Source organism: Pollachius pollachius (genome assembly GCF_949987615.1).
Source record: "Pollachius pollachius genome assembly, chromosome: 14".
Taxonomy (NCBI): domain Eukaryota; kingdom Metazoa; phylum Chordata; class Actinopteri; order Gadiformes; family Gadidae; genus Pollachius; species Pollachius pollachius.
This window is the reverse complement of record NC_136947.1, coordinates 11499115-11524210: the sequence shown is the minus strand read 5'-3', so window position 1 is coordinate 11524210 and position 25096 is coordinate 11499115. Positions and strand designations below refer to the sequence as shown.

Below are 25096 nucleotides of genomic sequence, written 5' to 3'. Positions count from 1 at the left end.
GTCTGGAGATCTCAGTGATCTGCTATCTGCTATCTACTATCTGATCTGGAGATCTCAGTGATCTGCTATCTGCTATCTACTATCTGATCTGGAGATCTCAGTGGTCATCTATCTGCTTTATGCTCTGGAGATCTCAGTGATCTGCTATCTACTATCTGGTCTGGAGATCTCAGTGATCTGCTATCTGCTATCTGGTCTGGAGATCTCAGAGGTCATCTATCTGCTATCTGGTCTGGAGATCTCAGTGGTCATCTATCTGCTATCTGGTCTGGAGATCTCAGTGATCTGCTATCTGGTCTGGAGATCTCAGTGATCTGCTATCTGCTATCTGCTATCTGGTCTGGAGATCTCAGAGGTCTTCTATCTGCTATCTGGTCTGGAGATCTCAGTGATCTGCTATCTGCTATCTGGTCTGGAGATTTCAGCGATCTGCTATCTGCTATCTACTATCTGGTCTGGAGGTCTCAGAGGTCATCTATCTGCTATCTGGTCTGGAGGTCTCGGCATTAGCATTCCAGAGACCTCCTAGCCATGAAAGATGGTCATTTGGATGTTGAATTGCTAAAACTGGAATTGATTTAAAATGTTTCCACGTCGTCTGAAATCTCATCACATTTGATTTGATGTCACGGAGATTCTGATGAAAATCTGTCGTATGCTGAGGCGAAACAAATCAGTTTATAGACCAGCCGCTGTTTGGGCATGAAGAGGAGAATAAACCCTCTAACCCCTCTACACCACCCCTACCGCCACACCTCCACCCTACCTCCACCCTCCCTCCATCCCCTGGGTTATGTGACTGCAGGCCTCTGGCCTCAGTTTGTCTAAATGGACAAAATAAAAAGCAGATCTAACGATGAATTTAGTGATTTGATCTTTAATAAATGAGCTTGAGGTTTTAATACTTCCTATTAACACATAAATTAACGCACATTAAACGTTAATCCTTATTAAACAGCTCTCTCTCTTTGACCTCTGACCTTTAGGCTCCAGGTTCATCTTGCTGCAAGGGAACCAGTTTGACGCGTCTGATTGGCTGAACCCGGCACAGGTGTTACTGTTCCACCAGCAGAACGCCAGCGGGCCCTGGGTCAACGAGCTGTGTGGCCGTCGCCTGCTGGACCCCTGTGAGCACCAGTGTGACCCCGACACAGGTCAGTGAACCCCACACAGGTCAGTGACCCCCACACAGGTCAGTGACAGCTACTGTCTCCAGATTTTACAGCTACTGTCTCCAGATGTTACAACTACTGTCTCCAGATGTTACAGCTACTGTCTCCAGATGTAAATCTAGATACAGCTACTGTCTCCAGATGTTACAACTACTGTCTCCAGATGTTACAGCTACTGTCTCCAGATGTAAATCTAGATACAGCTACTGTCTCCAGATGTTAATCTAGATACAGCTATTGTCTCCAGATGTTACAGCTAATGTATCCAGATGTTACAGCTATTATCTCCAGATGTTAATCTAGATACAGTTACTGTCTCCAGACGTTACAGCTACTGTCTCCAGATTTAACAGCTACTGTCTCCAGATGTTTGTTTACCTGGTTCCATATATATTTTAGATAGACACCTAGCTACAGAGAGACAGCTCTTCATTTCTATTCTGGGGTTCAGGAGTTTGTAAGGAAAATATTATTCAGCTCCTTAAAGGAGCTGCAGGGACTCATAGTTAAAGTAAAGAAATCTTTTTGCCCAATCAGGGCCGACTAGCTGTGCTGGTATATGCTGAGTGACTCAGATGGTCCCAGAATAAACCCGTCTCCTTGGGCTGCCGCCTGCCGCCTCTATTTTGAACCATTTTTCTGAGTAAAGTTATTGGTGAACTTTTCAAAGATCACAAACCTGGATTGTGGCTTTCACAATAAAAGTCAGAGGCAACACAGAGAAGCACCATGCAGGTCTCACCCTGATCGGGTATTCTGGTATTTCTGTGATGGGACTGAAGTGTGTGTGTGTGTGTGTGTGTGTGTGTGTGTGTGTGTGTGTGTGTGTGTGTGTGTGTGTGTGTGTGTGTGTGTGTGTGTGTGTGTGTGTGTGTGTGTGTGTGTGTGTGGCGGGGTAACGTGGCCTTAACGGCGCTCCCCGTTTGGACCGGCCACGGCTCCAGGACACACGCAGAGTAAACGACATATGGGAAGGTGGTCTGCTGCGCTGATGCTGAACTCTAGAGTCGGGAGAAGATGAATAAGTAATGAGCTTGGCTCATATCTTCAGGAATACTAATCAGCTTTAATCACCTCTATCGGGGGCGGAGCTCCCATCAGCCCGCTGGGGGGGCTGCATGGTGGAGGATCGCTGCTTTCAACCTGTCCTTAGCCTTAAGTCTGAGGTCAGTGGTGATGGAGGTCAGCCTCAAGTCAGTGGGGATGGAGGTCTGGTTCTAAACCAGGTTCTTTTACAGGAGAACGTGTTCTAAATCCGGTTCTGTTCTACGAGAACGTGTACTAAACCAGGTTGTGTTTTGTTCCAGGAGACTGTTTGTGTCTGGACGGCTACATGAAGGACCCGGTCCACAAACACCTCTGCATCCGCAACGAGTGGGGGCCAAACCAGGGGTAAGAGAACCATTAGCCTCTTTCAGCTCTGTGTTAGCGCTGTAATGATAGCGATCGCTCATTAAGGTTAGCTCTATCCATCCTCTATGCTAGCTCATTAATGATAGCATATGATAGCTCATTAATGTTAGTTCTATCCATGCTCTATGTATCTCATTATTGATAGCATATGATAGCTCATTATTGATAGCATATGAGTGAAAGCCTAGGATGAATGAATGAACAAATTAATTTTTAGGATAGTTCAATCAAAATGGCCCATTTATGATAGCCTACATAGGCGTATTAATGATAGCTCAATAATGAAAGCTCTAGGCTAGCTAATTTACGGTAACTCATGAAGATAGCTCTGTTCTAGCTCATTAATGCTATCTCTATGCTAGTTCATTAATGATAGCCTATGGAAGCTCATTAATGCTAGTTCTGAGCTTGCTCATTAAAAGGTTTTGTTTGATAGCTCTTTGCTTACTCATTCATAGCTCTATGCTCACTCATTCATAGCTCTATGCTCACTCATTCATATCTCTATGATCATGATGGCCGAGCCAGAGGTCAGTGTGAAGGAGGCGGGACGTTGAAGACGTTTGTTCCTGTGCCGCTGATTGGACGCAGCACCACACGATCTGTTGTGGATTAACTTTTATAAGCTTTAATTAGTCAACACACTTCTCTGGGACGTGTTGCCAGACTATAATTGTTGGGCCGATGAACGCTGGTGTTGTGTTGAGATTAAACGTTCATCAGGGAGGGTCCCAGCATAAGGATGTGTTCTTAAGGTATTAAACCATCAGGACCTCACGGGCCGAGGCGGCTGAACACCTCTCCTTAATCACCTGTCTTAATTAGGCCTGTGATGTCATATCTCTGGCAGTCAAGGATCCACCAGACTGTAACTTCAATAAGCCTTTGAATAATTCATTAATGTGGCTGATTTGTTGATGTGTGATGTTATAAACGACTACTGACACAATTTATAAAAAGAGTCAAGCTTCTAACAGAAGCAGTTAAATGACCAAGGAGATACTTTAACAATTGCTGTGATAACTGAAATAAACCAACAAACAAATTGCAGATGTACACATCATATACCCAGGACATTAGACGTCATATTTATACCTAGGACATTAAACATCATATCTATACTAAGGAGATTAGACATCATGTTTATACCGAGGACATTAGACGTCATATCTATACCGAGGACATTAAACATCATATCTATACCGAGGACATTAGACATCATATCTATACCGAGGACATTAGACATCATATCTATACCTAGGACATTAGACATCATATCTATACCGAGGACATTAGACATCATATCTATACAGAGGACATTAGACATCATATCTATACTGAGGACATTAGACATCATATCTATACTGAGGACATTAGACATCATAGCTATACTGAGGACATTAGACATCATATCTATACCGAGGACATTAAACATCAAAGCTGTACCAAGGACATTAGACATCATATCTATACAGAGGACATTATACATCATATCTATACCGAAGACATTAGACATCATTTCTATACAGAGGACATTATACATCATATCTATACCAAAGGCTTTAAGCATCATATCTTTACCGAGGACATAATACATCATAATATTTATATGCAAGATAGATTTATAGGTCATATTTATGTAGAGTAACATGGTCGTGGTGCCATGTGATCGACCTTTGTGTTGACCTCCGCTGGGTCCTCAGGGTTAGGGTTAGGGTCAGAGTTAGGGTCAGAGTTAGGGTCAGAGTTAGGCTCAGGGTTAGGGTCAGGGTTAGGGTCAGAGTTAGGGTCAGGGTTAGGCTCAGGGTTAGGGTCAGAGTTATGGTCAGAGTTAGGGTCAGAGTTAGGGTCAGAGTTAGGCTCAGGGTTAGGGTCAGGGTTAGGGTAAGAGTTAGCGTCAGGGTTAGGGTAAGAGTTAGCGTCAGAGTTAGGGTAAGAGTTAGGGTCAGGGTTAGCGTTAGAGTTAGCGTCAGGGTTAGGGTAAGGTAGGGTTAGGGTCAGGGTCAGATTGAGGGTTAGGGTCAGGTTCAGGCTCAGGGTTAGTGTCAGGGTTAGGATCAGGGTTTGGGCTAGCGTCAGGTTTAGGGTCACGGTCAGGTTTAGGGTTAGGTTCAGGGTCAGGGTTAAGGTCAGGTTTTGGCTAGGTTCAGGTTTAGGGTCACAGTCAGGTTTAGGGTTAGGGTCTCACAGTGAGCATCGCTATTCAATATCTCAGGAAAATTGAGGAGCTCAGCGGCGATCGGTGTTCCCCCTTAAGAGGTCATGAGGTGTGAAGCTGTGTCTTGTCTCCCCTCGTCTAACCGGTCTCCTCATGTTTCTGATGTTCTCAGCCCCTGGCCCTACACCATCTTCCAGCGCGGCTTTGATCTGGTCCTGGGAGAACAGCCCTCTGACCGCATCTTCAGGTGAGAAGTTCAGGTTAAGTTGTTAAGGATTAGTTATCAAAGGTTAATTATAAAGGATTAGTTATTAGGTGTTGGTTATTAAGGATAAGTTATCAAGGGTTAGTTATATTGGATAAGTTATCAAGGGATCAATGCTTTGCTTTGATTACTTAGCAAACCCATTTATTTGGGTTTAGCAAACCATTAGCAGACCCATTTATTTCCATTGGTTTTGTGAATATGTGTACAGTGTATATGTTATATGGATGTTTGAATATGCTATATATATATTTGAGCATGGCGATCTGAATGTGTAACAGGATGTAGTTGAAGGAGCCAGCAGGAAGTCAAAGGTCTGGTTTTGTTCAGTGTTGGGTTCTCTCTGCTGGTTAAAGTGCTGGACTCCAGCCATCCATCCTCATCTAAACCTTCAGCCTCCTTAACGCAGCCAAACACCACGACTACTGCCGGGAGGGTCTGGAGGAGACACGACTAGAGCAGGGAGAGGGTCTGAAGAACAGGAGCAGGGGGAGGGTCTGAAGAACAGGGGGAGGGAGAGGGTCTGAAGAACAGGGGGAGGGTCTGAAGAACAGGAGCAGGGAGAGGGTCTGAAGAACAGGAGCAGGGAGAGGGTCTGAAGAACAGGAGCAGGGAGAGGGTCTGAAGAACAGGAGCAGGGAGCGGGTCTGAAGAACAGGAGCAGGGGGAGGGTCTGAAGAACAGGGGGAGGGAGAGGGTCTGAAGAACAGGGGGAGGGAGAGGGTCTGAAGAACAGGGGGAGGGTCTGAAGAACAGGAGCAGGGAGAGGGTCTGAAGAACAGGAGCAGGGGGAGGGTGTGAAGAACAGGGGGAGAGAGAGGGTCTGAAGAACAGGAGCAGGGAGAGGGTCTGAAGAACAGGAGCAGGGGGAGGGTGTGAAGAACAGGGGGAGAGAGAGGGTCTGAAGAACAGGAGCAGGGAGAGGGTCTGAAGAACAGGAGCAGGGGGAGGGTCTGAAGAACAGGAGCAGGGGGAGGGTCTGAAGAACAGGAGCAGGGAGAGGGTCTGAAGAACAGGAGCAGGGAGCGGGTCTGAAAAACAGGGGGAGGGCTGTTATAGACTCTGAACAGTGTTACTGCGAGGGGCGGGGGGGGGGGGGTAATAGACTCTGAAAAGTGTTACTGCGGGAGGGGGGGGTAGGGCTGCAGACACAGGGAGGGGGATCGGGGGGTGTAATCAATCTGTTCTTCAATCGACTTGTCAGGCCTGTTGTCCATTTCGGTGCCCTTTCCTTATGCTAAGTTAGCATTTTATTAAATGCAAATTAAACAATATGAATGCTGAAAATGGGTTTGGTCGGTTAACTATTAAAGCCTTTCTTGTCTTTCATGCATTATTCATCGTCTCTAATAACGCTTTTGATGATCAAAGTGCAAAGGATTTCACTTAGAATTGAAGCCATTCATTGTCATACAAATTAAGGCTTGCTGGAGTCTGTCTTGTGTCACGATTTAATATGAGGAGGATATTATTACATCACGTGTTTGTCTTCACTGGTATTTGGAATAACCTCCATGATGGTGAACATACCTGTGAGTGAAACTATTGTGTTATGTTGCTGTCAATGTGTGTTACTTTTGGTCCAAGCATTCTGCTCGGCCACTTACTTTGAAATAATTACATAAGCGATATAATGCGCAGTTTTATATATTTTATTTTATCTATTCTCTCTAGCTGTATAAAGTTACACCCAGGGGCTATCTGTAAAGTTGCACCCAGGGGCTATCTGTAAAGGTACACCCAGGGGCTATCTATAAAGGTACACCCAGGGACTATCTATAAGTTACAACCTGGGGCTATCTATAAAGGTACACCCAGGGACTATCTATAAGTTACAACCTGGGGCTATCTATAAAGGTACACCCAGGGAATATCTACACGTTACACCAAGGGTCTATCTGTAAAGTTACACCCAGGGGCTATCTGTAAAGTTTTGCCCAGGGGCTATCTGTAAAGTTTCGCCCAGGGACTATGTGTAAAGTTAGACAACCTGTATATTTCTACAACCTGTATTTATTTTCTCCACGCCTCCTCTGGTCGTAGGTTCACCTATACTCTGGGAGAGGGCATGTGGCTGCCCTTGAGCAAGAGTTTTGTTATCCCCCCTGCTGAGCTGGCGATCAACCCCTCGGCCAAATGCAAGACGGATATGACTGTGATGGAGGACGCTGTGGACGTACGGTAAGATACCCCTGATCCTGACCCTAACCCTGACCCTGACCTTAACCCTGACCCTGACCCTGACCCTAACCCTGACCCTAACCCTTACCCTAACCCTCACCCTGACCCTAAACCTCACCCGACCCTGACCCTCACCCTCACCCTCACCCTCACCCGAACCCTGACCCTAACCTTAACCCTGACCCTGACCCTAACCCTCACCCGGACCCTAAAGGCCAATTTACACAAGAGCCTTTTTAGCCTTTTTGTTTTTAGACGGCCGTCAGGCGTCCGACTTCAGCTAGAGATAGTCTTCCATTCAAACTAGTGCACTGATTTACACCGGCAGCGTTCTACGCCCGTCTCACGGCCGACAAAAGCTTAATTTTACACTTAACTTCTATTTTCAAGCGTTTCTGAAGCATCTCGGTTATGGCGTCTCGGTTATGGCGTCTCGGTTATGATTAAAAATATCAATATGGGTAAATATCAAAACACACAATGAAAACGATCTCCGCCCACACTATTATTTTCATATCATTTACGGAATGTTTTGCATCCACGTTGCACACTGAAATGATTTTGATAAACAGGTGTTGTCATGGTTACACGTCTCCCGCCACGCCTCTCTGTTTAGATAACAGGCGCACAATCAACTGATAGTTGCAGTTGATCAGCTGGCTAATCATTTTCACTCACAAGCAAAAATATGGCTTAAAGCAAAAATGCTAGCACGTTCTAGAATCTTGAAAATATAGCCAAATAAACCGCGGCAATGTGAATTGATACGCCTACGTTACGCTCACGTCTCCCTCTCGCCTGCGGTGTAAATTCCCAGTAATCCGAACCCGAACCCTGACCCGATTGAACCCGAACACTAACCCTCACCCTGACCCTGACCCAACCCTGACCCTACACCACTAAACCACCACTACACCATCCACCACCAATACACCACCACCACTACTCAACCACTACACCACCACCACCACTATACCATCGCTACACCATCAGTAGACCACAACCACCACTACACCATCACCACTGCTACACCATCAGTAGACCACGACTACCACTACACAACCACTACACCATCACCACCACCACTACACAACCACTACACCACTTCACCACCATCACCACAACTACAGCATCACTACACCACCACTACACCATCAGTAGACCACCACCACCACTACACCATCACCACCGCAACACCATTAGTAGACCACCACCATCACTGCACAACCACTACATCACTTTACCACCATTACCACAACTACACCATCACTACACCACTATTATACCTCCTCTACACCATCAGTAGACCACCACCACAACTACACCACCGCTACACCACCACTACACCCTTACACCATCACTACACCATCAGTAGACCACCACCACCACCAATACACTGCTAAACCACCACTACACCACCACTACACCACTACAACACCACCAACACACCATCACATAACCGCCCCTACACCACCAACACCACAACCACTACACCACCACTGCTAAACCACCACTACACCACCACTCTACAACATCAGAGTGTTCATGTAATGTGGAGCTGCTACATGTCTAAAGGCATCATTTAAAGTCAGTTAAAGCAGCCTGTGGGGTGAGGAGACGGCTGGATTCTCTGGTCTGTGAACGTGTAGGTTTGATGCGTCCCTCCTCCCGGCGGCAGCTTTAACAAGCCGCTAATTGAGATGTACATCACTGCTCTGTTTGTATAGACAGCATCAACACAAGCAGGGAGTAGAAAAGGGGCTGATTTATTAAACGGTCCATCAAAAATAAACTGTACCATATCTTTTCCTCTGTAAATAAAGATGTGATCCTAAAGAGGAAGGTCATGTGACCATGTCCTTACAAGCCCCTAGAGAAACAGTCTCTGTCCTTAGAGACCCTTAGAGACACAGTCTCTGTCCTTAGAGACCCTTAGAGACACAGTCTATGTCCTGGGAGATTCAAACCGATCTACACGTGTTGGTGGACAAACCATTAGAAATAAGACAAGTTTGACTCAGGAAGTCCAGCTTTGGAACCGGAGGAAGGGACACAACATAGAGAGAACAGATGTGTGAGCATTCTTTGTTCTTGTTCCAAGGGAGGAGCTGATGATCAGCTCCTCGTTCGATAGCCTGGAGGTGCTGTTGGACTCCTTCGGCCCAGTCAGGGACTGTTCCAAGGACAACGGAGGCTGCAGCCGCAACTTCCGCTGCATATCTGACCGCAAGCTGGACTCCACCGGATGTGTGGTGAGTCCTGAGACTATGTTTACAGAGAAGGAGACAAAGTGCTGCAGATAGCAGACTCCTGACCTGATATGAAGGAGATGATAACTGAGCTGGATGGCTCTGCGATAATGATGACTCTGTGATAATGAGGGAGGTGGAGGGTAATGATGGAGTTGGAGGGTAATGATGGAGGTGGAGGATAATGAGGTAGCTGGAGGCTCTAGGATAATGATAGCGCTAAAGTCAGTTGGCTGAATTGTCTGGGGTTTGAGACCTCCTCTGTAGGGAGGTATGGTGGAGGTCAGGCCCAGGTGGAGGTTCTGATGGTGGAGACCTCGACTGTAGTGTCGTGGACCTCCAGGACCAGGTGGGGGTAGGGAGGTGTGTTGGACATTAGTGCTGCCATTAGCGACTCATTTCCTAACGACTGATCTTTCAACAAATTTTTAGTCAACTAATCTAAACGACTTATAAAAAAATAAAATAATATAGAAAACATGTTTTTGAAGCTGTTTGCTGGAAATAGCTTTTAGGAAAAGATATCTCGCCTACCGCTTTTCTCCTCTTTTTCAGTCCCTTTCAGAATGTGCTGTTTTTGGTGTCTGTAGCTTTAATGCAAATGAGCTGCTGCCCATTGCCTACAAATGAGCTGTCAGAGTGAACCGCAGCATGGAGGAGAAGGGATTGTTGCCGTTTGCAGTCTCCTGGAGCTCTATATCTATATATAATAATAATAATAATAATAATAATAATAATAATAATAATAATAATGTTATATAATATATCTATCTAGTTATCTATATTATATAATATATAATATCACGGCCAAAAGCTATTTGCGCCTCCGGATGATATTATGAATCATAAAGACTGCATCTAACGTGTGGAGACAGACTTGTGTGCAGTTGAATAACAGTGAGACGTTTGAGACGGGAGAACAAAAATAAATAGGCGGTCAATAATAACGACTCGTCGACTAAAAAAATTGCTGTTTACTTATTTTCATGGTAGATTACGTTAACTAAGTCGACTATTGGGCAGCAGTAGTGGACACCTGGGCTGCTTCTGCTGCTGGGTCCGTCAGCCATGCGTTGGTGGCTCCTCTGGTTCTTCAGCCATGTGTTGGTGGCTCCATTGCTGCTCGGGAAACATTGAACACGCTTTCATTTCTATTTCAGAGCCGCTGGAGCAGGTAGGCAGCTGATAGTCTGCTTCCTTCATGTCCTCGCCTGACGCCTGCCAGCCCGCCGCAGTGTTTAGAGACCATTAGACACGTTTAGTAAACCTCTTTCACCACCGTGCCCATGTGTGTCGCTAGCGCAGACTCTGCCTTCTGCAGCAGGCTTGGATTCACACTGCATGGGGAAGACTGGATCGTTTGGAATGTACACAATGTATTTTCATTTGATGCTGTCCATATCAGCATGCAAATGGTTTTAATCATTCTTTGAAACATTTCATCAGGATTCCCTTTCTTGCAGCCCAAGGCTTAGTTATGTGTTGCCTTTTTATGTTTTTTTTAACATTTGTTTAATTGACTGCTTTCAGAAAGGAAGTCATGACTTAAAGTCATTAGTGTCTTACCTGCTGACAGGAAGTCATGATTTAGAGCCATTAGTATATTACTTGCTTCAGTAGTCCTGCTCCCTTAAGCTGGTCGGGGGGGGCCCTGTCTCTCCTCTCTCTCTCCCCTCTCTCTCCCTTGTCTCTCCCCTCTCTCTCACTTCTCTATCCCCTGTCTCTCGCTTGGCTCTCCCCTGTCTTTCCCTTGTCTCTCCCCTGTCTTTCCCTTGTCTCTCCCTTGTCTCTCCCTTGTCTATCCCCTGTCTTTCCCTTGTCTCTCCCTTCTCTCTCCCTTTATCTCTCCCTTCTCTCTCCCTTGTCCCTCCCTTGTCTCTCCCTTGTCTCGCCACTTTCTCCATTGTCTCTCCCTTCTCTCTCCCTTGTCTCTCCCTTCTCTCTCCCTTGTCTCTCCCTGGCAGACCGTCATGTACAGATTGGAAGCGATGAAACAGGCGAGTGTGACGGCTGAGATACGCTGAGACTTTAACCTCTTGGCCGTCCAACTTCTGGAAAACTTTAAATGAGAAAAAATGGAATCAATCTCTTCAGCCTGGCCGTGAAGTTCAGCGAGGTTAAGCTAAGCAACACACACTCCTTCAGACAGTGAACAGTGTGTGTGACAGAGTAAACACACATACCTTCAGACAGTGAACAGTGTGTGTGTGTCAGAGTCAACACACACACCTTTGGACATTAAACAGTGTTTCAGAGTCAACACACACACCTTCAGACAGTGAACAGTGTGTCGGGGTCAACACACACACCTTCAGACAGAGAACAGTGTTTGTGTCAGAGTCAACACACACTTCAGACAGTGAACAGTGTGTGTGTCAGAGTCAACACACACACCTTCAGACAGTGAACAGTGTGTGTGTCAGAGTAAACACACACACACACCTTCAGACAGTGAACAGTGTGTGTGTCAGAGTCAACACACACACACACACCTTCAGACAGCGAACAGTGTGTGTGTGTCAGAGTCAATGCCATTCAGCTCTGCTCACACACAGAGCCCCGGTGCACCATGCAGATTCATTGCCCAGATCAGATTATTTTGTTGCTGTTAACATCATCTACAATGAAGGAGGGATGTAAGTGTATGTGAGTGTGTGTACACATGTGTATAAAGTGTCAAGGAAAAGTATGTGAACCTTTTGGAATTTCATTGTTTTCTGAATAGATTTGTCATAAAATGTGATCTGATCTTCATCTAGGTGAAGGGTATTGACAAACATAATATGTCTAAAAATAATAACACAATACAATCTTTATTGAACAAACTCATTCAACATTCAAAATGGCAATGGAAAAAGTAAGTGAACCCTTAAAATTAATAACTGGGGGCTGTTGACCAGCCCTTGGCAGCAATAACCTCAACCATGCGCTTTCTGTAGCTGTAGATCAGACCTGCACATCGTTGAGGAATTGTAGCCCATTCTTCCTTGCAGAACTACTTAAGCTCTGTCATATTCTTTGGACATCTCTTTTGAATGGCCCTCTTCAAGTCAATCCATTGCAACTCTATTGGGTTGAGGTCTGGGCTCTGACTTGGCAACTCCAAAAGGCGGATTTTCTTTTTCTGAAGCCATTCTTTTATGGACTTGCTCCGGTATTTTGGGTCGTTGTCCTGTTGCATCACCCAACTTCACGTTTTCAGCTGACGTACAGACATTCTCACATTATCCTGAAGAATTGTCTGATATAATTGGGAATTCATCTTCCCTTCAATGATTCCAAGCTGGCCAGGCCCTGATGCAGTGAAGCAGGCCCAAATCATGATGTTTCCTCCACCATACTTTACAGTTGGAATGATGTTTTCATGTTGATATGCCATACCCTTTTTACGCTAGATGTAATGCTGTGTGTTTTTTCCAAATAGTTCAATCTTAGTTTCATCAGGCCACTAAACATTTTGCCAATACCGCTGTGGAGTGTCAATGAGCTCTCTTGCACACTTCCGGCGTGCAGCAAATTTATTTTTAGTAGGCAGTGGCTTCCTTCGTGGTGTCCTGCCATGGATACCCTGCTTGTTCAGTGTTTACGTATTGTAGACTCATGAACAGAGATGTTAGCAAGTTCCAAGGATGCCTTAAAATCTTTGGCTGTCATTCTGGGTTGTTTCTTGTTGTTCCTATACCTCGTTGATGCTGTTGTGCTCTTGGTGTCATTTTGACTGGGCGCCCACTTCTTGGTAGAGTAGCAACAGTCCCAAAGTGTCTCCATTTGTAGATTGTTTGCCTAACTGTTGACTAATGAATTTCTAAAGTCTTTGAAATAACTTTGTAAACCTTGCCAGCTTTATGTAAAACAACAATTCTTGATCGTAGATCCTCTGAAAGCGTGTTCTTCTTGTGCAGCGCAAACTCCAAAAGTTTGAGGGGTTTATTAGTCAAAGTAGCTGTAGTCCACACCTCCAAACTTATTATCTTAACAAGACTCCAGTTGTGCTAAAACCTGACTCCAATTAGCTTTTTTGAGCTCATTAACTCAAGGGTTCACATACTTTTCCCACAAGCACTATGAGTTTTTTTTGGTTGTTCTCATTAAAGACGTGAAAGATCAAAAAAAATTTGTGTTATTATTTTTAGACACATTTTATTTGTCATTACCCTTGACTTAGATGATGATCAATTTATTCAGAAAAAATAAATAAATTCCAAAAGGTTCACATACTTTTTCATGCCACTGTATATTATACCTCCACACTAGGCCTGTGGATCGCTGGGACCGTGGAAGTGCAGCGTCCGCTTATTAGGACAAATGAAGCATTCTGTACGACTAACACTCACGGGGCGGGCCATTGGGGGCTTCTGGAGTTAGTTATAGCAAATGTAATAGTATGCTAAGTTAGTAGTGTACTGTAGTTAGTAATATTAATAGTATGTTACGTTAGTTGGGTACTGTAGTAATACTAATACTTGTACTTGTCATAGTACTTGTAATAGTACTAGTACTAGTAATTAGGGTAATGTCTCCTTGGTTGTTCCATACGTGGTGTTTCAGTGAAGCCTGGAATGAATCCATCTCCATTAAGCACGGGATTCAAAGGCAGGAGGGTGAAGGTTTCCTCTGCACTGCTGGACTCTCAGAGGTCCTCCTTCAAAGGACCACGCTACACATGATTAACGTTACGGACGCCCCCCCCCTTCTCTTTACTACTCAGTGGGTCCGTTTCTGTTCCACCGTAAAGCCTCGGACATGGACTCTGGAATCGGGTCTGTTTGATTCTCCTCAGTCTTATGGTTCCATTCCTCAAACTGTAGGACGTGTCCATCATTAATCACATGACAGGGCTTTATTTTAGGGTGCTGCTAACAAAACCTTTCTTTGTGTTTGTAAGATATCGGATACATAACAGCTTTGACCGAACACATGGGATGAGAAGTGGCTGGATGGGTGGAGCCATCACTGGGATGTTCTCTAGGTTTATGGGAGATGGATCAGGATCAGATAAGAAAGGTTCTTCAGAGAGTTTCTCCAGAGAGGTTCTCTAGAGTTCACGTGACCAGAGAGGTTCTCCAGAGAACACGTGACCAGAGAGGTTCTCCAGAGAGGTTCTCTGGAGTACACATGACCAGAGAGGTTCTCCAGAGAACACGTGACCAGAGAGATTCTCCAGAGAGGTTCTCTAGAGTACACGTGACCAGAGAGGTTCTCCAGAGAACACGTGACCAGAGAGGTTCTCCAGAGAGGTTCTCTAGAGTACACGTGACCAGAGAGGTTCTCCAGAGAACACGTGACCAGAGAGGTTCTCCAGAGAGGTTCTGTACACGTGACCAGAGAGGTTCTCCAGAGAACACGTGACCAGAGAGGTTCGCAAGAGAGGTTCTCTAGAGTACATGTGAACAGAGAGGTTCTCCAGAGAACACGTGACCAGAGAGGTTCTCCAGAGTAGTTGTCCAAAGAACACGTGACCAGAGAGGTACTCCAGAGTAGTTGTCCAAAGAACACGTGACCAGAGAGGTTCTCCAGAGTAGTTGTCCAGAGAACACGTGACCAGAGAGGTTCTCCAGTGTAGTTGTCCAAAGAACATGTGACCAGAGAGGTTTTCCAGAGAACACATCACCAGGCTGCTGTGGGCCGCCTGGTTCTTGGCTTTCAGAAAACGGCCCGACGTTATTGTGGCGCTGGACACGCACAACACGGCCCCTCTCCTCTTGTCTCCTCTCTCCAGTCTCGTCTTGTCTCCCCTTGTCTCCTCTCCTCTCTCTCCTCTCCTTTCTCTCCTATCTCCTCTCTCCTTTCTATCTCCTCTCTCCTGTCCTCTCCTGTCAGGGTACCAGGGTGCTGTCAGGGTAGTGCCCTCCAGATAGATGACTGTATCTCCATGTGTCTCCGTAGTTCTCTCTAGATAGATGATTGTATCTCCATGTATTTCTCTAGTTTTCTCCAGATAGATGACTGTATCTCCATGTCTCTCTCTCTAGTGTCCTACAGATAGATGGCTGTATCTCCATGTGTCTCTCTGTAGTTCTCTCCAGATAAATGACTGTATCTTAATGTGTCTCTCTGCAGTGTCCTCCAGATAGATGACTGTATCTCCATGTGTCTCTCTAGTGTCCTCCAGATAGACAACTGTATCTCCATGTGTCTCTCTCTAAGGTCCTCCAGATAGATCACTGTATCTCCATGTGTCTCTCTCTAGTATCCCCCAGATAGATGACATCATCTCCATTTGTCTCTCTCTAGTGTCCTCCAGGCCTCAGCCCGATGAAGGATGGAACCGGATGCTATGACCACCACATCGGGATCGACTGCTCCGACGGCTTCAACGGAGGCTGTGAGCAGCTGTGTCTGCAGCAGCTGGCTCCCCTAGAGGATGACCCCACTCTCTACAACATCCAGATGTTCTGTGGGTGAGTCCTAACCCTAGAGGACGACCCTACTCTAAGACATCCAGATGCTCTAGAGGGCCCTACTCTAAGACATCCAGATGTTCTAGAGGACCCTACTCTAAGACTTCCAGATGATCTGATGGTCAGAACTCACCCTAGAGAACCATACTCTAAGACATCCAGATGATCTGTGGGTCAGACCCTCCTCTCTCTCTCTGTTTGCTTTCATCTGCTGTCTTTTCTAGGGAAGAACCGTGAAGCAAACAACAGCAAATCCTCTAAAATGGCCAGATGGGCAACCTCTTATTCAGAATGTTGTAGCTCCACATGGCCCAGCTGATGGTGTCTCAGAAGCCTCACAGGGATATTTGGAGGATTGGAGATTGGCCTTTTTCATTTCCGTATTTGTTAGTAATAGCTGGGCTACTGTTGCTAAGCTACTGTAGCTAGGCTACTGTAGCTAGGCTACAGTAGCTCTGCAGGTCAATGGGCGAGGCTAAAGGAAAGCAAACGCTAACCCAGCCAGCTTCTGAACGATGGGTAACTCATCTGAATCTGGTAAAATAGGACGTCTCAAACTGACCAATATCTCGGCATATCCCTTTAATACATATGTAAGAAGGTATCTGTAAGTTATAAGTTTTCACATCATGAAGGACAGTATTATAATTCTAATATTGCATCAGTTGTCGGTTTTCATTTGCTTAAAGGTCCCATGGCATGCTACTTTATGGATGCTTTAATATAGATATTAGTGGGCCCCTAACACAGTATTTGAAGACGTTCCCGAAATTCAGCCGTGGTGCAGAATTACAGCCACTACGAGCTAGTCGCACATTGAGCTTTCCCCAAACGTGCCGTTTCGGTGTCTGTAGCTTTAATGCAAATGGGGAGGAGAGAGGCGGGTCAAGGACGAGGGTGGGGGTGTGGCCCTGAGCAGCTTGCGGCCACGGTACCATGCGCTCTGTTTACAGTGGATGTATCGCACTGGCGAGGCGCACACAGCCTTTGTCCGTGTTCTGTAAATATTCTAGAACACTGCGGGTGCTCCGGCGGGAGTCCTGGAGCTCTATATCTAAATAATATCATATTATCAATTATTATATCATATAATATATATTATCACGGCCAAAAGCTGTACGGCCTCCAGACGATATTATGAATCTCAAACGACTGCGTTGGGTTCTCCGACATCTCTGGTTCTTCCACGTCCACATTAATCTGAAGTAGACTGAACCACGACATGGAGGAGAAAGGGATTGTTGCCCGCCGGAGCCTTGCCGCCTCGGCAGCGGGCAGCGCTTAGGCACCACGCCTCCTGCCGCGGGCAGCAGGCAGCGTGGAGGCGGTGGGCCCTCGGCAGCAGGAAGCGGGGCTCAAGCGGGAGACAATCGCAGGCAACAATCCCTTTCTCCTCCATGAAATGGTTCATGTACTGCAGGGGGTCAAAGCCAAAGTTCCTTTCCCCCAATTCCTTCTCAACCATGGCTGAGATAAGTCCCACTACTAGTCTCGTTGTGGAAATACCAGAGACGAGAGTCCGACGTGTTATGCGCCATAACACCAACAGCAGAACGGTTATCCAAATAACAAAGAAGTGTACAACACTTGCATTACAGTCCTGGAGCTCTATATCTAAATAATATAATATAATACATAGATATCTATATCATATAATACATATTATCACGGCCAAAAGCTGTGTGCACCTCCAGACGATTTTATGAATCACAAACGACTGCGTCAGGTTCTCCGACGTCTCTTGTTCTTCCACTTCCACATCAATCTGAAGTAGACTGAACCGCGCGCTGCCAGCTACCGGCTGCCGGCTGCCCGCTGCCGGGCGGTGGCGCTTCGCGGTGATGGTGCCTCGCGGCAGTGGGCAGTGGGCGGCGGGCGGCGGGGCGGCGGGGCTCCGGCGGGATACAATCGCGGGCAACAATCCCTTTCTCCTCCATGTCACAATTCATGTAGGCCTACGTCAGGGAGTCAAAGCCAAAGTTCCTTTCCCCCAATTCCTTCTCAACCATGGCTGAGATAACCCCAACAACAGTCCCGTTGTGGAAATACCAGAGACGTCAAAGAACCGACGTGTTATGCGCCATAACCCCAACAGCAGAACGGTTATCCAAATAACAAAGAAGTGTACACTTGCGTTACAGTGTGTGTAATCACACACACACACACACACACACACACGTGGCATTCGCCCAGTCCTAGCTCATTGTCTTATTGGCGGGGCAAATTCTCTGGGCTGGCAAGGTAGAGAAAGGGGAGGTGGCATCTCCCCTTATGACGACATACGGTGTTTATTCAAAGGTGGAGCAGAATGCCTAGTGCACGTTTTACACCCAATGGAATTTCTAGCTACTGGGGGAGCATATGTAGGCTAGGGGAACTCATATTAATGTTAGAAAACCTCAGAAAGTGAAATTTTCATGCCATGGGATCTTTAACCGAAGCATTCAGGAAACCATTGGATGAGATGATGTCGGGGTTAAATGGAGAGGCGACACAGCCATGTTACGTCTGAACTCACATTAGGATCAATTGAGAGGAGACACAGCCATGTGACACAGCCACGTCCAAACAGATCTTAGGTTAAAGGGAGGAGCCACAGCCATGTCACGTCCAGACAGACTTTGGTCTGACACAAAGCGAGATAAGCCCAGCGCCGCGATCGTGGCCCCGTCTGAACAATAAGACTCTGGTTCGTTCTTGGGTGGAGTTACAAAAATGATCCCAGAATGTGTCCATGTGCTTTGGGATTAAGTCTGAACTCTCTTTTAAGTCTTTAGTCCTCCAGATGAAGATTAAATTACCATACTTCTCTGGAAAGAGATTAAAATGCTGTACATTATGGATGGAGATTAAATGGTGTAATTTATTTTTGGGGCTGCTGGCCATGAACTCTGAACATTAAAGGAAGAGGATGGGAACCAGCTCCTGTGGGCGTTATAAACTAGTGGTGCTTGACCCGGCGGTGGTCGTGTGTTTAGTGTGTGGACACTGATTAAAGACCTCGGTGCCACAAGGCTAGCAGCTCTGGTGGTGCACTGTGCTCCAACACCAGATTTTTATAGACACATTATGTATCACTGCTACATCATTAGCTACATCACTAGCTACATCACTAGCTACATCACTGTCTACATCACTATGTACCAGATTGTATGTACAGATTGGTTATGTACCATAACCAATCTGAGGATAGACATTCTAACCAATCACAGGCGAATCAGAGGCGAAAAAGGCGGTACTTGCCCCTACCATCCTACGAAAAAGAGATTTGCTCACAGGGTCCTATGTTCCCCGGTCACATACAAAGCGGGGAACATAGGACCCGGGGAACATAGATACGCTCCCGTGTGTAACATGTGTGTAACATGTGTGTAACGTGGTGTATAACATGGTGTGTAACGTGGTGTGTAACATGTGTGTAACGTTAAGGGTGTGCGTCCCACAGACAGGATCAGGAGAACTGGTTTATGAGGTGGTTTTGATGTTTCTGGTCTCCTTCTCTTTAAGCGTTCTATTCCTGGAGGGTTTTATGTTTCAGTCTCCTCAGTCTGTGATGAGGAATGCAGTCAGTCACCACTCTTTACACTCTCTCCGTCTTACTTTGTAAAACAATATACAGCCTTCATTTGAAGGTGTTAGGATTTTTAATTTATCTTCTCAATGTTTACAGATGTTCTGCCAAATGAATGAATTGGACCGCTGTGTCGTGCAGCTTTTCTTTAGCCTGGATACAGAACACTGCAGCTCTTGAGTCACGCCTCCACAAAGCCTCTCCCATGTTATAATACTGAGTTCATATCCTAATATACTGTGTTTGGTCTCTCTCTCTCTCTCTCTCTCTCTCTCCCCCCCCCCCCCCAGCTGTATAGAGGACTACCGCCGTGGTCCGGACGGCCGGTCGTGCCAACCCCTCTCGGAGGTCTGCACGGAGGGCGTGGACTGCGGCGAGCCCGCCGACATCCCGGCCAATCAGACGCTGTTCGGAGACCTCTTCTACGGCTACAACAACCACAGCAAGGAGAGCAGCTCAGGGCAGATCCTAAAGGCCACCTTCAGGTGACCTCCGACCCCTGACTCCAACCCTGACAGAGAGAGAGAGAGAGAGAGAGAGAGAGAGAGAGAGAGAGAGAGAGATGAACAATTGGCTCTAGAACTGTCACTGTATCTAACACACACTACAAAAATATGTGTTAGATACAGATGTGATATCTCCCTCTCTGTCTGTCTCTCTCTCGCGGTAAAATATATCAATCTAATCTCTTATTACTATGAAGGAGTTCCCCTGTGACTCCTTCCTTCTCTCTCCCTTCCTTTTCCTCCCTCCCCCTCTCCCCTCCGTCTCCTCCCTTCCCCTCTCCCATCCGTCTCCTCCCTCCCTCCCCCTCTCCCCTCCTCTTCTTCCTCCTTCCCCCTCTTCCCTCCGTCTCCTCCCTCCCCCTCTCCCCTCCGTCTCCTCCCTCCCTCCCCCTCTCCCCTCCATCTCCTTCCTCCCCCTCTCCCCTCCTCTTCCTCCTCCCTCCCCCTCTCCCCTCCGTCTCCTCCCTCCCCCTCTCCCCTCCGTCTCCTCCCTCCCCCTCTCCCATCCGTCTCCTCCCTTCCTCCCCCTCTCCCCTCTGTCTCCTCCCTCCCCCTCTCCTATCCGTCTCCTCCCTTCCTCCCCCTCTCCCCTCCATCTCCTTCCTCCCCCTCTCCCCTCCTCTTCTTCCTCCCTCCCCCTCTCCCCTCCATCTCCTTCCTCCCCCTCTCCCCTCCATCTCCTCCCTCCCCCTCTCCCCTCCATCTCCTTCCTCCCCCTCTCCCCTCCATCTCCTCCCTCCCCCTCTTCCCCCCTCTTCTTCCTCCCTCCCCCTCTCCCCTCCATCTCCTTCCTCCCCCTCTCCCCTCCTCTTCTTCCTCCCTCCCCCTCTCCCCTCCATGTCCTTCCTCCCCCTCTCCCCTCCTCTTCTTCCTCCCTCCCCCTCTTCCCTCTGCTGTCCTGAGTCCTCAGGTTTAATGAATATTTTACTGTTGTTCTCCTGGTGACTTGAAGACTCCTGTAGAGAGGAGAGAGGAGGGGAGGAGAGAGAAGAGGAGAGAGAAGAGGACAGAGGAGGGGATAGAGAAGAGGAGGTGGAGGAGAGAGGAGGAGGAGAGGATAGAGGAGAGGAGGTGGAGGAGGGGAGGAGATGGTGAGGAGAGGAGAGAGGAGGAGGAAAGGAGTAGGAGATGAGGCGGAGGAGATAGGTATTAATCCCTATTAATCACTTGTGTCGCGTGGTGTTCGGTGATTTATCTGAAACAGGTGGATTCCATCACAAAGCCAAGACATATTTTATCATCTTCTTGATACTTCTAGAACTTCCTGAACATTAAAAGGATATTTTATCATCTTCTCCAACTACTAATCCATTAAAGATGAAGCCACTCCAGTGATATGTATTCTATCATACATTTGGACCCATTGCAGTGTGTGAAAGGACAACATCCAACACAGAATATTACTTTCTTTTACACCTTACCAATAAACTCATCTCCATGTTGGCCTACAGTCTCAGTTGCTTTTCTCATTTAATTGTTTTCGAAATCAAATCAATCTTCTGCAAAGCTGCAAGTGAAATATATTACAGAGCATAAAGAATCGAGACCGCAAAATCGTTACCGAACCAAATTACACAGAGCAATAAAAGAGACACTAAAATATTTACAGAAACGAAATAGGCAGAGGAACACAGAGCTGGAGAGTAACAGCGCGTTATCGGAGACGCTGACAATGTGTGCTTGCTTTGGTAAACGGCTGAAACATAACGACGTGAGAGGGAGAGCGTGACAGATGTTTGGGTGTTCACAGCCTAACAAGCCCTGTCGACACGCTGCAGTAATAAACAGCAGTCAATAATACAGAGCTGAGGGATCCAATAAGAGACGACATGTTGGGGTGCAGGGTGTCGGGTTAGGATGTAGGACTAGGATGTAGTGTTAGGATGTAGGACTAGGATGTAGGGTTAGGATGTAGGGTAAAGATGTAGGGTTAGGGTGTAGTGAAGGGTTAGGGTGAGGGTTAGGGTGTAAGGTTAGGGTGTAGGGTTAGGATGTAGGGTTAAGATGTAGGGTTAGGGTGTAGGCTTAGGATGAAGTGTAATGTTAGGGTGTAAGCTGTGTTAGCTTTGGTATGTAAGATATGTGTGTTAGCTGTAACCTTTTAACTTTGGCTTGATGGCATAGTGTGTTAGCTATAGCTTTTTAGCTGTAGTGTGTTAACTATAACATGTGAGCTGTAGTGTGTTAACTATAGCATGTTAGCAGTAGTGTGTTAACTATAGCATGTTAGCAGTAGAGTGTTTACGATATTATGTAAGCAGTAGGGTGTTACCTATAGCATGTAAGCGGTAGTGTGTTAACGATAGCATGTTAGCAGTAGGGTGTTAACTATAGCATGTTAGCTGTAGTGTGTTAACTATAACATGTGAGCTGTAGTGTGTTAACTATAGCATGTTAGCAGTAGTGTGTTAACTATAACATGTGAGCTGTAGTGTGTTAACTATAGCATGTTAGCAGTAGTGTGTTAACTATAACATGTGAGCTGTAGTGTGTTAACTATAGCATGTTAGCTGTAGTGTGTTAACTATAACATGTGAGCTGTAGTGTGTTAACTATAGCATGTTAGCAGTAGTGTGTTAACTATAACATGTAAGCGGTAGTGTGTTAACGATAGCATGTTAGTAGTAGGGTGTTACCTATAGCATGTTAGCTGGAGCGTGTTAGCTGTAGCTTGTTAGCAGAAGGGTGTTACCTGAAGCATATTATTTGTAATGTGTTCATGGTAGCTTGTTAGTAGTGGCTGTATTGTTGTAGCTTTAGCACTGGCTTGTTAGTATTAGTGAGTTTGGTGATTTTCTGTTGCGTGTTAGCTGTTGTGTGTTAGTGGCAGCGCGTTAGCATCCCCCAGGCCTTCCTCTGGCAGAGTGAAAGCGTGTCACCTTGAGGTGGGAACAGCATAATGAGCTCTCAGCCTGAGTGATGGTCGGCTCGGTTCAGGACTCTGTCCTTGGATTGGTTGCTTGATTGAAGCGGGCCACCGTGTAGATCATTAAACCGACCACCTAACCCCTGCCCAGTGTTCTCTAATGAGCCCTGTGTTCTCTAATGAACACTGTGTTCTCCAATTAGCCCTGTGTTCTTTAATGAACCCTGTGTTCTCTAATGAACCCAGTGTTCTCTAATGAACCCTGTGTTCTCTAATGAACCCTGTGTTCTCTAATGAACCCAGTGTTCTCTAATGAACCCAGTGTTCTCTAATGAACCCTGTGTTCTCCAATGAGCCCTGTGTTCTTTAATGAACCCAGTGTTCTCTAATGAACCCAGTATTCTCTAATGAACCCAGTGTTCTCTAATGAACCCAGTGTTCTGTGTTCTGCAGGCAGAAGAACTTTGCTCGCGGCCTGCAGCAGCAGCTCCCGGACGGTATGGTGGTGGCGTCGGTCCCCAACGAGGTCCAGTGTCAGGAGGAGCTGTCGGACCCCGTCCCGGACCCAGACTATCTCTCAGGTAGGACCCTGACCCTGTTCTCCTCTAGATAAAGCAGTGTTCTCCTCTCTAGATAAAGCAGTGTTCTCCTCTAGATAAAGCAGTGTTCTCCTCTAGATAAAGCAGTGTTCTCCTCTCTAGATAAAGCAGTGTTCTCCTCTCTAGATAAAGCAGTGTTCTCCTCTAGATAAAGCAGTGTTCTCCTCTAGATAAAGCAGTGTTCTCCTCTCTAGATAAAGCAGTGTTTTCCTCTCTAGATAAAGCAGTGTTCTCCTCTCTAGATAAAGCAGTGTTCTCCTCTAGATAAAGCAGTGTTCTCCTCTCTAGATAAAGCAGTGTTCTCCTCTAGATAAAGCAGTGTTCTCCTCTCTCGATAAAGCAGTGTTCCCCTCTAGATAAAAAAGTGTTCTCCTCTAGATAAAGCAGTGTTCTCCTCTAGATAAAGCAGCGTTCTCCTCTAGATAAAGCAGTGTTCTCCTCTCTAGATAAAGCAGTGTTCTCCTCTAGATAAAGCAGTGTTCTCCTCTCTAGATAAAGCAGTGTTCTCCTCTAGATAAAGCAGTGTTCTCCTCTCTAGATAAAGCAGTGTTCTCCTCTAGATAAAGCAGTGTTCTCCTCTAGATAAAGCAGTGTTCTCCTCTAGGTAAAGCAGGGTTCTCCTCTCTAGATAAAGCAGTGTTCTCCTCTCTAGATAAAGCAGTGTTCTCCTCTCTAGATAAAGCAGTGTTCTCCTCTCTAGATAAAGCAGTGTTCCCCTCTAGATAGAGCAGTGTTCTCCTCTAGATAAAGCAGTGTTCTCCTCTCTAGATAAAGCAGTGTTCTCCTCTAGATAAAGCAGTGTTCTCCTCTCTAGATAAAGCAGTGTTCTCCTCTAGATAAAGCAGTGTTCTCCTCTAGATAAAGCAGTGTTCTCCTCTAGATAAAGCAGTGTTCTCCTCTCTAGATAAAGCAGTGTTCTCCTCTCTAGATAAAGCAGTGTTCTCCTCTCTAGATAAAGCAGTGTTCTCCTCTAGATAAAGCAGTGTTCTCCTCTCTAGATAAAGCAGTGTTCTCCTCTAGATAGAGCAGTGTTCTCCTCTCTAGATAAAGCAGTGTTCTCCTCTCTAGATAAAGCAGTGTTCTCTCTAGATAAAGCAGTGTTCTCCTCTAGATAAAGCAGTGTTCTCCTCTCTAGATAAAGCAGTGTTTTCCTCTCTAGATAAAGCAGTGTTCCCCTCTCTAGATAAAGCAGTGTTCTCCTCTAGATAAAGCAGTGTTCTCCTCTAGATAAAGCAGTGTTCTCCTCTAGATAAAGCAGTGTTCTCCTCTCTAGATAAAGCAGTGTTCTCCTCTAGATAAAGCAGTGTTCTCCTCTCTAGATAAAGCAGTGTTCTCCTCTAGATAAAGCAGTGTTCTCCTCTAGATAAAGCAGTGTTCTCCTCTAGATAAAGCAGTGTTCTCCTCTAGATAAAGCAGTGTTCTCCTCTCTAGATAAAGCAGTGTTCTCCTCTAGATAAAGCAGGGTTCTCCTCTCTAGATAAAGCAGTGTTCTCCTCTCTAGATAAAGCAGTTTTTATACTCTAGATAAAGCAGTGTTCTCCTCTCTAGATAAAGCAGTGTTCTCCTCTCTAGATAAAGCAGTGTTCTCCTCTAGATAAAGCAGTGTTCTCCTCTCTAGATAAAGCAGTGTTCTCCTCTCTAGATAAAGCAGTGTTCTCCTCTAGATAAAGCAGTGTTCTCGTCTCTAGATAAAGCAGGGTTATCCTCTAGATAAA

At 46.1% G+C, this 25096-nt stretch overlaps 1 protein-coding gene across 1 annotated transcript in view; it reads left to right on the top strand.

The window, feature by feature from the left end:
• astn1 (astrotactin 1) overlaps nucleotides 1-25096 on the top strand; it is a gene marked incomplete at both ends in the record, with an annotated part of 75541 nt that overhangs the window by 32976 nt on the left and 17469 nt on the right. Inside the window, 8 exons of the mRNA XM_079750418.1 lie at nucleotides 987-1154; nucleotides 2480-2564; nucleotides 4916-4990; nucleotides 7052-7189; nucleotides 9291-9441; nucleotides 15673-15839; nucleotides 19701-19895; nucleotides 23236-23363. Coding sequence (XP_079606544.1) covers nucleotides 987-1154; nucleotides 2480-2564; nucleotides 4916-4990; nucleotides 7052-7189; nucleotides 9291-9441; nucleotides 15673-15839; nucleotides 19701-19895; nucleotides 23236-23363 — 1107 coding nt within the window. The remainder of the gene's footprint in view (nucleotides 1-986; nucleotides 1155-2479; nucleotides 2565-4915; nucleotides 4991-7051; nucleotides 7190-9290; nucleotides 9442-15672; nucleotides 15840-19700; nucleotides 19896-23235; nucleotides 23364-25096) is intronic.